Below are 16,686 nucleotides of genomic sequence, written 5' to 3'. Positions count from 1 at the left end.
TTTAAAAAATTATCTTAGGTCATGATATTTTTTTTATATTTCGAATCCTTTAATATTATCGTCAATGCGCTTCTAAGTTTCCTTAACTTTGTGAATATTCCATAGAGACAATCTACATAATATATAAATTATTTCGTAGAAAATTTAAGTAGTTGTTTCAATATTGATTTTATTAAACGGATAATGCTATCTTTCTTTTTAGACTGACTCCGAGAGACCGGCATTCCTGTCTGTACAGGTAGAAGATTTGAGTTGACTGATAATATTGATTTCCTAAGGATCACACTTGAACAGTTTTATGTACTTATAGTATTTGTGAGCAGACAGCTGATAGGGTCATCGGCTATGCTTCGTTTATTTGAGATGAATTCCATAAATTACCATGTCAAAGTAAACGTTGGTCTGCTGCAAGATATCTTTGGCTCCGTGTGTTCTTATGGTAAAGACCCATGTTGATTACCTGTTTACACGAAATACATTCTCGTGTGTATACATGGTTAACCAAGTCGTGTAATCTTACTATTTCGGCGTTAGTGGCTCAAACATTACGATAAATGGACAACATCAAAACAAGCGTATCTGCGTCAATACTTAGCGAATGTATTTTGAGTTAAAGGTAAAAATTTACAGTTTAATTAAAAAACACAATAAGTCAAGACAAGTCTTATTGCCTTAATAAAAGTTTGATGATAATATTTAACCTATTTATAGACTGCACTCGAAAACGTATACAAATGACGTTAATTATGAAAATCTAGTTAGTACAATCACACTTGAGTCTCTGAGATTACCACTCTCTAGATAAGATTATACTCGTGGTCTCACTCAAGTCTTGATGCGGTTTGTACATGTATTGTTTGCGTAATTCGATTACATAAATAACGTCAAGGAAAATCCAATTAGTACCTTGATTGAATTTAGTTTGCTCTCGTTCTGTAGGAATACTTTAAATATTATATAACACTGTAATGTAGGTAATACATGAATCGAGTTAGGGCCCTTATTATTCAGTAATTCGTATTACTTTTTTATGTTAAATATCTTACTAATATAAGATCATGCATGAAAATTAAATAAATAAAATGAACATTAAATAAGCAAAAGGAACATAATATAAGGAAGCTGTGTGTAAATTGGCTGAAATATATCGATTTTCGTGGAAAATTACGGAAAATATCGATTAGAAAGTCGTCATGATTTTAGTAAAGCTTCAGTGACGTGCGACACGTGATCTAATATCTTATCCGTGCGAAGCTTCCCAGCTGCAAAAGCGGTTGAGTGAGTGAACGTACTCGGTGTTTTTTTCAGTACTTTTATTTTCATATAGGGCGAGTTGGGTTAAAATCGTTCGTTCGAATTTCCACCTGATTCGATCGCGTTTTATATGTTGATCTCCAGTCAGTGGAAGCAGTCTTATTAGCTGAAGAAAACCATCAACGAACGAAGAGTGTTCGAATCAGTAAGAATTTCGATCGGTACGATCAAACCCAACGCACTATATCACTTTGACAAAGATTCATGATTAGACAAAATTGATGCCTGTTGCACTACATACAACTTTTGTGTAACAAAATTGTAATTTTTAGTTTTAAGTTTTGGTGCAATAAAGAGTTAATAAATAAATTAATAAAAATACTTAAAATAAACGTCACGTTTAACTGACACGGTTATATCTTTAATTTCCGTATATATTTCATATTTGAAATATTAAAACATTACTTTAGATCTAGTGTAGTTTATTATAAGATTAGTAGGTGGTGACAAACTCGTCAAATAATTTGTCATTTGATGATAAAAAAGTTGAATTTTATCAACCTAAGTAAATAGGAAGTGGGGCGATAAACAACTAAAATCTATATGTTTTTACTCATATTTACATTATAATGGTTATAATGATTGTTGTTAAAGGTGCGATATTGTAATTTAACTGCAAAAAGTGTTCCTACTCGAATAAAATCGTTCAGCTTCAGATTTAAAAAAAAACAAAACTTATTTTAGATATGATATCGTTATAGTAAGATGCCTTGAAAAGGAATACGCTCATTCAATTTTCAAAATGTTATTTTTTGACTTCATAGAATTTTACAAAAGCAGTGTTGTGGTGTGCGCATAGTCAGATATATATATATAGTCCGATAGTATCCCTAAAATAGAAGATATATTTCACTAATTTGTTTCAATGTGACGTCAATCATAACACTGATCCAATGGGATCGTATTCGAAATGTCCCGACGGTAACAAGACAATAGAAAACCAGTTTTGTTTTATGCACAGACGGCCCCAAATTAGGTAGCTCGTAAACTTGGCCCGTTTCACCTCTGAGCGCCTGACGCCAAACGAATACGTTATATGAGTGATTGTGCTTCTCAACATATAAATATAACACCCTTATAAAACTTGTTCCTCGTTATGCAGAACCTCTACGCTCGCAAATTTATAATAGTGAAAAAAATTAACATTTCGAATTAAAGTGAAAATCGTTATTTATTTTGTTAAAAGTTTTGTGCAAGTCAATGGATTTTTGGTAACCTGAAGCGTAACAAATAATATGTCTACACAACACTCATCTATAACAAAAATCGTTAGTTTATGGATGATAAAAATTTATAGATTTTTGTGACAAACACACAAATTTTGCTTCATTTATCGCATTCGATGTTGAGGCCAATGACATGTTTTTATAATCTGCGACTGGATTTTTTTCTTTATATTTTTTCATTGAAGAATAATTTAATAAAAAGGCTAGGCCATAAATTTATATTTTAGTTTAATAAATATATTATTTAATATTAATATTACATAACAGTAAACGTATATTATCATTAATTAAATTATATAACATGAATGAATAATGAGTAGATGTAACGTTTGTAACATTTGGTGGTAATGAGATGCAGATTATTAACAGATAATTAATTAATTCGTACGTGACCAAATAGTTTCCACTTAGTTATTGTGCTTTAAAATATTGATATTGTAATGGTACTTTCAATTGCATCTATTTTCCAATGGCAGAAGAAGTAAAGATAAAATAATTTTAGATTTATATGCGTTTTGCTAATATTCTTTTGCTCTGGTATAATATGTACCACAAAGAGTTTTTAATTAAAAATATTTGGAATACAAAGCTATTCGACTTAACTTTATACTTATATTAACTTTTGTTTTTTTTTTTATAAAGTTTCGGCAATGTCTTCGTTAACATTTAAGGCGCTATTTTTAAACAAATACTACAAATTATTACTTGCGACCAATGACGTCAATTCCAGGTCCAACTTGACCTATAATTATTTTTAATCCTTTTGTAATCAACCATACGTCTTAATAACTTAGCTATCTAACTTAAGAAAATACCTCTATATAAGATATTTTTTTTGATAAAGAAATATAAGGTATGTAAGTACATTATTAATTGTTTATAAGTTAAAATTTATTCTTATAAACCTACGTGAATTTTCTTTTATTATCAGCCCAAAGATTAAAATGTATGCAGATATAAAATTTAGAGATATTCATAATAATACATATAGTTCTCTGAGTTTCACTATACATAACTTTAATATAATTAAAGTTATGTATAGTGAAATTCTTACATGCATTTATATAATAACATAAGTTCAGTGTTAATCTTTAATCTAGTGGGAGGAATTTGCGTTATGTATTCTTTAATGTTAGTGTAAGTTTCATGTTTAGAGTTTATTAAGTTTGTAGACAATGCTAAAGTGGCACCGATGGGTTAACAAGATTATTCAGATCCCTTTACAAAATAAATAGTCCAAGAATTCCATGCACAAAAAAAATTTTTTCTCCTGTAGACTGTAGTGTTAATATTACATAAATTGCGATTGAAACCTAAGTTTTCACTTTAGTCTAAATAGAACTTGCAGCGTTTAAAATATTTTATTGCAAGTTTTTTTTCGATTATCAAAGGGATTGTACATTTCTCGAGTTGTATAAAACCCCAAATGATATTTAACGCTTTTCCAGGGAAGGCAAAATTCTTTTATAAATATTTTAGGTATTAACTTTATGCACTTTGAGAAGCTCTGGAATAAATATGTCACCTGTAACAAACTCACCCGTGTACATGCGCACGAATTTTTATAAATTTATTTATTTAAAATACTATATTTTTTTGTGACTCACGATACATACCTGCCTATTATATGCACACAAAATACAAATGTTGAAGTATCTTTGGCATAGCCTTTAATATTGAAAAAAAAATCTTTTTTAAATTGTACAAAATTGTAAACGTATATAACGAATTTATGTAGGTAATTTGAAAGCAGTCGTTATGTACTTCTATTTACCATAAGTGTAAAAATATTGATGTAGTCATTCGTGACGATTTAACGGATTACAGAGCAAATAATTCTCTTAGTCATTGCATTTATAATTGCAAATATTTAAATAAATGAACTTGAACGAAATGAAACTTATCAGAAGAAAAGAGCTTATCAAAAACATACACGAATACCGAGAGTCTCAGAATAACTTAATTAAGGAAATGAAGGGATCAGTAAAGGTAGTTTGAGATTTGGAACTTCAATGGAATCTGATAAATTTGATATTTCACATCACACATCGATAAGATTCTACACTCTTACATATCAATTTCACTGATCTTAGCACCTGAGTTATCGAGGCATGCCCGTGAGTCGCGTGGTATTAAAACAAGGTTATTGCGTTGCGCCGTGACAGTCGACTGCAACCTTCCTACGGTGTACAACGCGGCGTGCTACCGGCCGTCAGAATGACATGCTGACGCGCGAACTTACGTACCTGAAAAATAACGATTCATTCAAATTAAATGTTAAATAAAATACCCATTAAGAATATAGGTCAGAAATAAACTGTGCAACTATATCTGTGACCAGAGACCGTTGTTTCTTTTTTGACTTTTTTTTTTTTAATTTTGAACTGCAACTGTGAAAATGGGTTTGAAGCCGGAAGATGATAAAAGGCCGAGCAAGCTCGCGATTATGGATGATATATCGGATACGCCACGTAAGTTTTTATTCATTTTTTTTATTTTTTTAAATCGAATACGAAATAGAAAACAATTTCCAGAGGTCAACAATAAGAAATACATAATAATAATAATTTTAAATTGAAGCATATATGTCTAATTGAATGACCATTACGTTTTAATTTTTTATCCAAGTACCGGCTTTTATTTTTGATAACTTCGTCGTGACGAATGACATTCCAGTAGAGTAAACTATAAATTATTCACACATATTCTTTAGATTAATATACAAATAAAAATATTAAAAAAAAAAACTTTAATAAAATTAAATTAATGATTGAATTGTAAAGTTCATAATTATATTTCAATAATAATCATTTATTATAGGGATGTGATTTTAATTATTAAATTGATATTATACATATTAATCTTGAATTATTCGCGCAATTTAGAATTATTATAAATCAATTTTAATTAAAAAACGGGTAGGTAGTTTTATAAATATTTTAAACATTAAAGGTTTGGTTTTAAAAGTGAGAATATAACAAACAAAGATAAAAAATTAATAAAAAGTGCAAAATAACAATTCAATATAAATTAAATTACCGCACTATGTGCTGTTATGTGCTTTCTAGTTTCAAAGTAGTTATTCGTTTATCATATTAGTGCGAATAGTCGCGATAAAGAAATTAACACGACTGATACCAAGCACCTAAGGCTTTTTGCGGTAATTAAGTTTGTATTTAAAAATAATTTATCACTTTTTAGTTAATTAAAACATATTTTTAAACTTCATTTTATTTTTTTATTTCCACTTTCAAAAACTTTCATGTTTGACTCTGATTTCATATAATAATATATATTTAAATTATATGTATAGATTTATACTTAGAATAAAACTAATGAAGATAAAGCTTTATTTTATTATTTACATTATATAAAATAGTTATTTATTCAGTATTAGATTTTTAATACTGTAGTAATAATTTAAAAAAAAATCTTAGTCTTTGTCCTTGAGTTTTACAAACTCTAAATGTATCATTTGTAGGTCATGTTATACATGATTATGTACTTATTTCGTAACTATTTCTCAATAGTTGCTAATGAAGATGGTGTATCAGCATTTTACGTAGACTTAATTTCTGCATTTGTAATTAGTTGCACATTACTATTTTTAACTATTGTTTTCATATAGATATAGTCCGATCCAGTATAGCGTAAAATTGAAACTACATTAAGGTTCGAATGTTGAAAACAAAAAAGTCTAAATATAAGCCACCTTAATGTTAATTTAGGTCAAAAGTGGACTCGGCAATTTTATTTTTCTCTTAATTAAGAAACATCCTGTAAATAACCCATTACTTATTTAAAGTCTTCTCTTTTTTTTTGCGGAAATGTAGGAGTTAATTCCATCTCGTTTCTCCATTGGATACATGTGGCAAATGTTCCTCACGATGTTTTCTTCGTCGCCCAGCACGAGTTGAATTTAAAATACAAAATATCTTATATGGTAAATATGAAATGAATAAGACTTCTTTTAAATCAAAATTTGATATCTGTCGTGTTCATTTTTATTCGCACGCTGGAGAATCCTTGATTTACGTGAATAACTAAGTACGGAAAGCTTTTTATATATTAAAAAATACAGTGATTTTTATTATATTGGTTCGATCCTCGAATATATTTTTTAAGAATTTACATTATTATACAAAGTAATATTAATTTATAAATGAGTTAATAGCTTCATTCAAAGCATATCAAAATCAACAAAAGTATCAAATTTTTTTTATTTTTTTTGGCTTTTATTTGTGCCAAGACGGCACAGATTTTTTTGGCCAATGTCACGCGCTAACTATCAGTAATACCGATATTGTATTGTAAATGTCTTAATGACAGTTATTTTTTACTAATTTTTTTTTACATCTCTTATATCAAAGGTGTAAATTTCATTCTCCTCGTTATATTATACATAAGTATTTTTCTCTGAATTAATATTACATTATATAAATGAGGCTTTTAGTCATCGTTTTCTGTTTAAACATTGTTAGAATCGTACGAAATAAACTACACAAGATGTGTGTTCACAAAATATTTGAAATTTTCTGCGAATACATTTCAATTATTATGCTTCATAATATTGGCATAAACGATGCGGTCAGTGTATCGTCAGCCTTTTTTTTATTTATGATATATACATTATACAAACGAATATATTTATTTATCTACAACTTCTGCGCGAAACTTTATAATGAAGACAATAAAAAAAACAAATGTATTTTTATTAACTGTATATAGGTATTAGTTACTGTCACTTCCTGCAAAAATGATCAAAGGATTTTTTAAATAAATTAAATAGCTACTTAACTCCTTTAGTTACTCATAATTTACGTACGAGATGATAAATTCGCGTAAAAGTAAACTACGTTTTTTTTTATTTAAACGTAGAACAATAGTATAATTAAGCATAATATGTTTAGCATAGTTTTGCCTATAATATTTATTACGCGAGAAATAGGAACTCTTTATACCGTCATTAAAATATATAATATTTTGAAAAAGAACATTTAAAAGAATAATTTTATCATGATAAGTTTTTAATTTAATAACCATTTAAAATATTCTTGGGATAACTTGGGTAATTAAAAGACTATTAAAATGAAATATTTAAATATTTTAAGTATTTTATTTGTAGGATATAATGAATAAATATTTTTATTATTTATCAATTTCGCACATTTTGCCTTGTGTTAGTAGTTTGGGAAACTAGTTGCAGACCATAAAATATAAATGTATAATAAATAAATAAAAATTTGTGTAAATTTGTACAGGATTTTTATATGACGCGTAAGACGTATTTTTGTAATTCGAGTCATCATTTTCTTTTATTATCTTTTTTAAAGAGACCATTTTATAAAAAAAATTAATGAAGCCCTTAAAGTTGAGCAACTTTATAGGATTCTTATAGATTTATAAAGTAATAAAAAATATTTTAAAGTTCAAGTTATAAAATAGGTATTTGTATTATTTTTTCTTCGCAACAAAAGTCTACTATGTATTGCAGTTATGTCGTTGGCTTGTAATTGTTGTTTTATCTGACGGTTTTCTTTTTCCGCTACATTGCTTATCGGCGATACTATATAAAGGTAAATAGCGCTATGTGTCAAATGATAAAATCGCAATTTTAGACAATAGTACCAAAATTACATAAGATATGTATTTCTGTATTGTGTTTGAAACATAATTTATCTTTAATAATTATATTAAAATTAACAGTAATGGGTTAAATATTAAATTAATTTAAACTTTCTAGAATAGTAATTAATCTACTTAATGTAATCATCAAATGTTCTAATTTTTTTTTAAATGATTTGATGATAGAATTTAAATGTCATATGAATTATCAGGCCTTCTAGTAAAGGGCAAAGACAATAAGAAAATATGCTACCGGTCCTTCGCGTTTATTGTAAACTGGATTCAACGTAAAATAAGTAGCTACGTAACGTATTGTAATGAATATACCATATGAAATCTTACGGTGTGTGTCTATGGGAATTTTCTATTTACATTTCTTGAGAAAGTCACTAAGAACTACGCATATTTTTGTAGTCAAAATTTGACACTTTTTTCTTTTATTGTTGATTTACTAAATTGAGATTATCATGTTGTATTTTTTATTTTCTGCAAAGTTAAATTATTGGATACTTTTAACGAGCTTGAATTTGTCTAGTTTAATTTTATAATGTAATTTTTTTATTAATTTTTTAATAGATATTATAGATCGGACGATCTTGATAAATTTTATTTGTTTATGCTTAGCTCAGACATTCGCATTTTGAAATGTTTGTGCAAGTGCGTCAAACATGAGCTCGAAACGTGAACTAGTTTAGCGATAAAACTTCAGCTTTGCTGATTAATTCTGCCAATAAGTACAATGTAATACCATTTTTTTTCTATAATTTCGACTTAAAACCTCTTTTTGTTAATACATCAATAATAATTAATCAAAATAAAAGGAACTGAACTTTTGACTTATCATCAAATCAGGAAAAGAGAAAACACTATCGGGAATGTACATTCGCTTTTGATTTTGTATTCGATTTTGTGGTTTTACGATACTATTCTACGCGCTCCATCTATCTATGGTTTTTTAACCTTAGCTTCAAAACTAAAAACCTATTAATATTTTATTAAACCTATTATAATGTGTACGATAGTGTTTGTTGGTTGGTCCTTCTTTTTCACAGAAACGGAACAACCATTTTTTCTGATATTACATAGATTGCATCGTCAACACACAAATTAATTATATATTTGTGTGTTGACGATTGACATATGTTACTTTTTATCTCGGAAAATGCAAGGAAACGAAGCTACGGTTAAAAAATGGTATTACATATTAAGCTAAACAAGCATATTCAGTCACTAAAGCAACGAATGGTTAAATAAATTAATATTGAGAAATCATATCACATATGTAGGTAGGTACTTCATGTTTTTTGTTATTGTTAAGTACATTAATGATTAAAAAAACAAACGGCTTCATAATAAAACGAATTTGTCACATTCGTTAAAATACCATAAATAATGCCTCTCAGAAATGTTATGATTCAGGTGTTATTTTTAATGACTTACGAGGGATGTTACTTCATATTTTATGAAACAAACAATCGATAAAAGTAAATCGATAGTTATCGTTTTTACGATTCGCTACGGACGTAATGCACGACGAAAGTTGTTGCTAATGATGTTATTTTCTAATAACTCTTGCAGCTATTATTATCGATACATAGCTTATTAATAAGTATTAATACATTTAATGGATATATTTACCTTTTTAGAAATGAGTTGAATTATATTTGTTATATTAGGCATTAAAGTGTCGATCATTATCTTTTTTTTTTTTTATAGACTGAAAATGTTGGCATTGTATGAAAATGATTTGCATCTGTTTTAAGTTGTCATAGCTCCCTAGTCCTCTTTAAATACTACATTGTTGGATATAAATCTTCCACAACACGTATTTTTATCAACTAAGTATTACATATATTTTTTTATATTGAAAAATAATGATAAAATAATATATTACGTAAAGTTTCATTCTATACATATTTCAACATAATAGTAAATGGAAATATTTTTATTACAACCAGCGCGTGAATAAAATACTTAAAAATCATTTAATCTAATTTGAACTTTATTTTCTAGGCAATAACGAAATAGTATCGTTTAAAACTTGTCGCCCACCGTACTATAAGATCGTTTACTTCTCCACGTGCGCTCGACTTACGAAATCCAATAACAAAATGCTCTTATCAATGATATTAACAATTACATCGATAGTATAATTACGAAACGTCGCCGGTGTACGAAATATTAGTTTATTTTTAATATATGAAAATTCGTGTCAAGGATTGATTAGTTTCACAAGTAAATTAAAAAAGTAGAGTGGGTCGTGGGTCAGGTCACATCCTATGATTCTAATCCTTTCTTAGTTAGTACTAATAATAATTAAGGAAATAATATAAGGTATATTTATTTAATGTCATTATTTTTAATGATCGACTTCATTGTTATTTTTTTTTAGTGAATGACATACTAAATGCAAGTATTTATTATAATACAAAATAAACTTTATCGGAATTTAGGATTAAAACAATTTTCAGTCGATGTCAGGATTTTTACAGAAAATAATAGAAAATATATGTATTGTTTATGATTAAGTATATTGTTCTTAATAGCGTTAATAGGTTATGTTTTTTTTTTTATTATATTCTAAATGTGAAAGTTTGCTTGTATAAATGAACGCCTCGACGACGTGAGAGCCGAGATGGTCCTATGGATACAATAAATGGATTTTAACGAAGATCGTGGTAGAAATCCTGAAAAATGTTACATTTACTTTCATGGACTTAATTTGTTTAAAGGTCTGTAAGAGCCTGGCAATGACACTAAAAGCGAAACTTAATAATTAAATCAAACATTTTTTTTTATTTGGTGACGCACATTCCTATAAAATTCGTGTCGTCGAATTTTAAATTACAACGATTTTAAAGGAGTTTTACCATAACGAGAATACCTCTTTATATGTTTGACCATTAATATAAAAAAAATTGTGAACTACCCGGTTGAAGTTGGAACGAGTAAAATTAGGGTTTACACAAAACGTTATATATAGGTATGAGTTGAAATCTTTTTGGAAATATAACTTGAGGCTTTTTGAGAAAAGTGCTTTGTAAATACCACGTAAGTATGCCTATTGAGTAAATACGAATAATCAAATAGGTATATTCACTTCAACCTATGCGGTAAAGCAAATAATTACATACATAAACGTTTACACGAGCAAAAAATCGAGTTGTCTTATTTTATTTAATCTATGTACTGTGTAAATTTATAAAACGTGAAGCATAGTGCAAACAGTGAATCATACGTCCGTATGTTTGTAATGGGCTGAGCTTTGTCAAAGGATAGTAGCTGACATGTATGTATATAGAAACACACCCAGTCCTAAACAAATTTTAACAATAAAATCATTACACGAGTTCCACGTTCCATTGTGATATCAAATATTTGAATAGTTTAAACATTCAATAATTATCTAATTCGATTTTACTCCTTATTGTTATCTTATAGTTTGCTATAATTACAAAACGTGTTTCAAGCCTTACATATTATAGATTTCATTCAAAATATAATAAGTAAGTTAAAGCATTATTGTAATTCGCATTTACCCCAAATTAAGAATTGATAGTGGCTGTATGGTGTAACATGCTTGATGTTGCCTAAGGGAAAAAAAAAAAAAAAAAAAAATTTAAAAAATATATCATTATCAAATATCTCCTATAAGTTAAAGTAATTATGACTAAGCAAATAACAATTTATTTCAGTGAAGTATATTTTTTTTAACCATTCGAATATAATGTGTTGTAACTTGGGATTGACATAATATATAATTGACTATGAGTTTAATTATGTATTAAATTGTCACACTAACTCATAAAATCCTAAAACGTTTTCATTTCCTCATTGTTAATACAACTCGAATAAAACATGTACGCACTTCCCATGCTTTTGTGAACTCATAAAACAGTTGTTAAACGTTTTCGTAAAGTAATGTTTGATTGTCTTGACCAACACAACAGATATTCGTTATACTTGAATAGCAGGTGAATTATTCTGATAACATTGATACTTTGACGTTCTGATCACAGATTAAAAATAAGTATATTTAGTAATTAAATTAATTTTAATTTTAGTTGTTTAGTTGATATAAAAAAATAGATAAAGTACGTGTAACTGTGTATAGTACTTTTTTATTGATACATGATTTTTTAACTCATAGGAGCTTAAATCAGTAATTTTCATCAAAAAAAAAACGAATAAATACTCATTAAACCAAGTCAACATTTAACAAAGTGAAGGATATACTATACGTATAAGAAATATAATTAAATTTGTATTTGTCAAGCGCACTAAGACTTCATCTATATACACGAAACTCACTCACTCTAACATCTAAGTGAGTGGATAGATCTATAAAATAGGCATATTCAATTATTTATTGTTTATATTTTGAATCTGTATATATTTTTACTTTTTATTTTTTAAATTTATATTTAAATGAAAAATGTCTACTGTTTCATTCGTATTACGCAAGATTTATTAAATCAAAAATATTTATAGTATTAAAATAGAAATTGATATGAGAGATCAATACTAAGCAGCGTGTTATGTTAGCATGTTTACTGTCAATATGCGGTTCAGTAGGTATATGTATGTCAATAGTCGATATGAAAATTGACGTTTTTTAACTATTAAATGTCAATTTGAAATAGTCGATAAGAACTAAGTGCCTTAAATGAATTTACAAACGACCATTGAAATAATGTCATTGGGTTGACATCGTTTATAGTGTTTTTTTTTTTTTAATATTTTATCATCTTGACTCAAGTAGGGTAGCAAGGAGTTTTTCGTTGTTATTTACCGCATTTATTTTATTCGATTGTGTTTTTTTTTTAAATTAGTTTTTACCGCAACTTTCCTTCCGTACATTACTTGGGATATGAAAAATATTATGTGTCAAATGGGACTAAACAAAGACATGATTTAGCGTAAATAAATTACAATTTTATATTACATAACATAAATTTAGCTAACTGATTTATACAGTGCAAATAATCTGTCTGAAATGATCAAAACGGTTCCAGTCATATGATTTTGCTGATAGGATGCATTTGCTTTCATTATTATGCAATGTTATGCTCTCGGTTGCGCGTGCGCAATGAACTCGTTCACGTGTAAATAATATTTACTTCTTGTATAATGAGGTTTTGCACGTGCCTGTGTCAAATTGCAATGTCTAGTAGTTTTTGAAGTGAAAATTCTTTAAACTCTATGAGGTAATATTTCAAGGTGGAATTAATTGTAAGGTTGAAACGATTCTTTTATAAAAAAAGGTTTTCAGTAATTTGATCATTACTTTTTTTTTTTTGTAAAACATTGGGGAACTGGTACCAACATCCCTTAGTAAAAGTTCAGGGCAACCGAATGATAAGAATTATCAAAAACAACAATTGAATCGATTTAATCGTTTGGCAGAATTTCATCCGACACTTATGCAGATTTTCTTACGGTATTTTTCTTAACCGCCGAGCACGATACGAATTATTAATACTATTTAAACATTGAACCCAATGGGATAAATCCGTGGATCTTGTCTAGATTATAGTCATAAATCTATGCTATTTGATTTTTATACTTAGATCTGAATAACAATCGATAATAACCTTGTCTTTTTCACGGTTATCTGTTTTAACTTTGTTAAACATTATAATAAATAATTATATTCAACAAATAAATCGCTTCAACAGATTTGGGTTCAATGAAATGTATATTTTACCATTTATAAGTATTATTATCGTGTGTTCAAAAATGTCCTACTTGTGAACAAAGTATAGATTGTGTAATGTTAACTTTGAATCAAATCCAAACGGAGAAAATAGTAAGTTTTTTAAAATCTAGAATCATTTCCGTTGCTTATTTAGAAGAACAGGCGAAAGAAATGCAGCCGGATAATGTTCTATTTCATTTATAATGTAATACATAATAGGTATTATTTTCCTCTTATAAAATTGTCGATTAAAAATATCGATTATATATATTTTTTAATTATTTTATATTGAATTTATATTTATTCGCTACATTCGGTCATATTTTCAATAAATTATTTTTAGATTTATTCCCAGTCAACGTGATTAGAATGCGTCTAGATAAATAATGTTGACTAGTCGTAGTTTTTTTCCCTTTATATTATGTGATTTATTTAGAAAAATCGATTAAATATGCACTTGACATTTCTCGTCACACCGATATAGTTAAAAGATATGATCTCGTGTCGCAATCGATTGACTGACATAATCGCCACATCCTTGAAAGATACTGTATGAAACCGGGAAATGAGTGATTTTTATCGAGTTCACCCGATTCACTGGACGTTTTAAAATTTATTTAAAATAAGTTAACATAAAATTGAAATTGAACGCAAAACGCACGCACGCACGCACGCACGCACGCACGCACGCACTCACACACACACACACACACACACACACACACACACACACACACACACACACACACACACACACACAAACATTACCCAGTTAATAATGCTTTTAAGAAAACAGAAAATTAATGATTATTATTATAATTAATGATTTATTATAGATTTCGCTTTATGTCATTTTAAAAGTAAAATAATTATAATTGTTAATGATATAGATATTATTCTCTTTCGCTACTCATATATAAAAATACCTACCGTTATTGACCACCTTTTTTTTCATTATCAATAATCTAAATGGTAACCGAAATTAGTCTGGTTCAAACCCGGGCAAGTACCTCTGAGTTTTCATGTGCTTGACTTGTGTTAATAAATTATTAGCGTTTCGTTACTATAATTAAGGCTAATTAATTTCGGACTCGCATGTAAAGGTAACAAGGTACCGTAAGCTACCGCGAGGAATTGTCACATTCTGCTATATTTAAATCTTCTCCTTAAGGGAAAAGAAGGACCAGCAGAAGGATATTTACAAACTTATGACGACTTCTTATCTTAATATCAACGATCTGACAACTTACTGACTTCATTACAAAATATCAATTTGTTTTTTTTTTATTAACTGCAAGTTAAGATCTTACTTACCCTTAAAACAGAAGACAGTCCACAGACACGTGAATGATTGTGACACTTCATCTTAATCTAGATAAGATTTTAAAACGTCCATAATATGATATGCTGCAATTTATAATATAACGAGTACTTGCAATTGTCAAGAGCACTTCAGATATGTCGAATCATTCTTTTTATAGAATGACCACTTCTCTAAATTTATGCAAAATAGCGAATATAAGCTTAGCATTTATTTTTTTTTTTTTTATCTAAGAACTGTCTTTTTGCTTTAATCTAACTTATGTCTTTATTATTGTAGCTTAAACATAATTATATGCATACCGATTTTTGCTGTATCGAAATGGTAAGATATGAGTTTATTTATTAGAATTATTTTTGTATTATTTATACTGATAGTTGAAAAAATACAGTTTACGCATACGAATAACTTGCATAGGGTGGACTACCTCTGCAATGGTAGTAGGTATGCGAAAGCGATCCCGTGGCGCCCGCCGAAGAGACGGAGAGAGTACCGCTGGGCTTTAAGTGGGTATTCCAGTGGACTAGGGCGCATTAGGCGTCCTGGGCACAAAAACATAACCCCCCCCCCCCTTCATACTTCATGTGAGAGAAATGCGTAACGCGTTATTCCAGCGAGCGTTAGTGGGAAAAAATCCAGCAAAAATATTCACAAGGTTAAACTAAGCTCGCGTGATTTCCAAATGTTCAATACTTAGGACGATGACACAAACTGTCATTTGTGGTTTGTGGAAGTTTTCGTTTATTCGCTCACACGTAAGCATATGTCCGCTCAAACTGGTTTGTAAAAAAAGGCGCAAGTCGATAATAATTTAAGTTTGCAGCCGACTTTTTATTACAATCATATTAAAATCTTATTGAAAGTTGCTGTCCTGTCGAAAACAGGATTTGACCTCAATCTTGATATAACGTCCAGGTGCCAATTATTAAGCCCTGTGTCCAGTTACTGTAATAGCGTAAATGTTTATTTTAATATTTGAATTAAAAACAAAAAGTTCCACAGCAAATTATTTATAAGAATACATTTTGAATGATTTTTGAAACAGTCTTGTCACATTCAATATTAAAGTCATAGTTAATCAAAACTTCCACCAATAAGTTACACATAAATATTATTTCTAAATACTATTTAATCGTTCAACGAAAATATTAAGTAACAAGAAGGCTCAGAAGGGTTACAAGACGTGAATCCTAATCGCCGATTCTAAGTTCAACCCAACAATACTGAATTTATGTGCTTTATTTGTATTTATAATAAATTTTGTGCTCGGCGATGAAGAAAAATATCGTGAGGAAACTAGAACGTGGTGGACGAGAATTGCCATGTGCTCCACCACCCCGCGTTAGAGTAACCTCTAAAATTTTCTCCTTCAAGAATAGAAGATGCCTTTACCCTACAGTGGGTCGTTAACAGTTGATACTTTACAAGAAATGGTACTAAAATGTTAAAGCTTCTGTTATTATAAAATATTGGTTTGATAGATAAGAACATCATTTATTCAA

The 16,686-nt window shown here is 28.6% G+C and overlaps 1 protein-coding gene across 1 annotated transcript in view; it reads left to right on the top strand.

The window, feature by feature from the left end:
• The first annotated feature begins 4,685 nt into the window (after positions 1 to 4,685).
• LOC125068062 (putative inorganic phosphate cotransporter) overlaps positions 4,686 to 16,686 on the top strand; it is a 55,694-nt gene continuing 43,693 nt past the window's right edge. Inside the window, exon 1 of the mRNA XM_047677050.1 lies at positions 4,686 to 5,011. Within this exon, the coding sequence (XP_047533006.1) occupies positions 4,939 to 5,011 (73 nt within the window). The 5' untranslated portion in view covers positions 4,686 to 4,938. The remainder of the gene's footprint in view (positions 5,012 to 16,686) is intronic.

Source organism: Vanessa atalanta, chromosome 13 (assembly GCF_905147765.1).
Source record: "Vanessa atalanta chromosome 13, ilVanAtal1.2, whole genome shotgun sequence".
In the NCBI taxonomy this organism is placed as follows: Eukaryota; Metazoa; Arthropoda; class Insecta; order Lepidoptera; family Nymphalidae; genus Vanessa; species Vanessa atalanta.
This window is presented reverse-complemented; position numbering and strand designations above follow the sequence as displayed.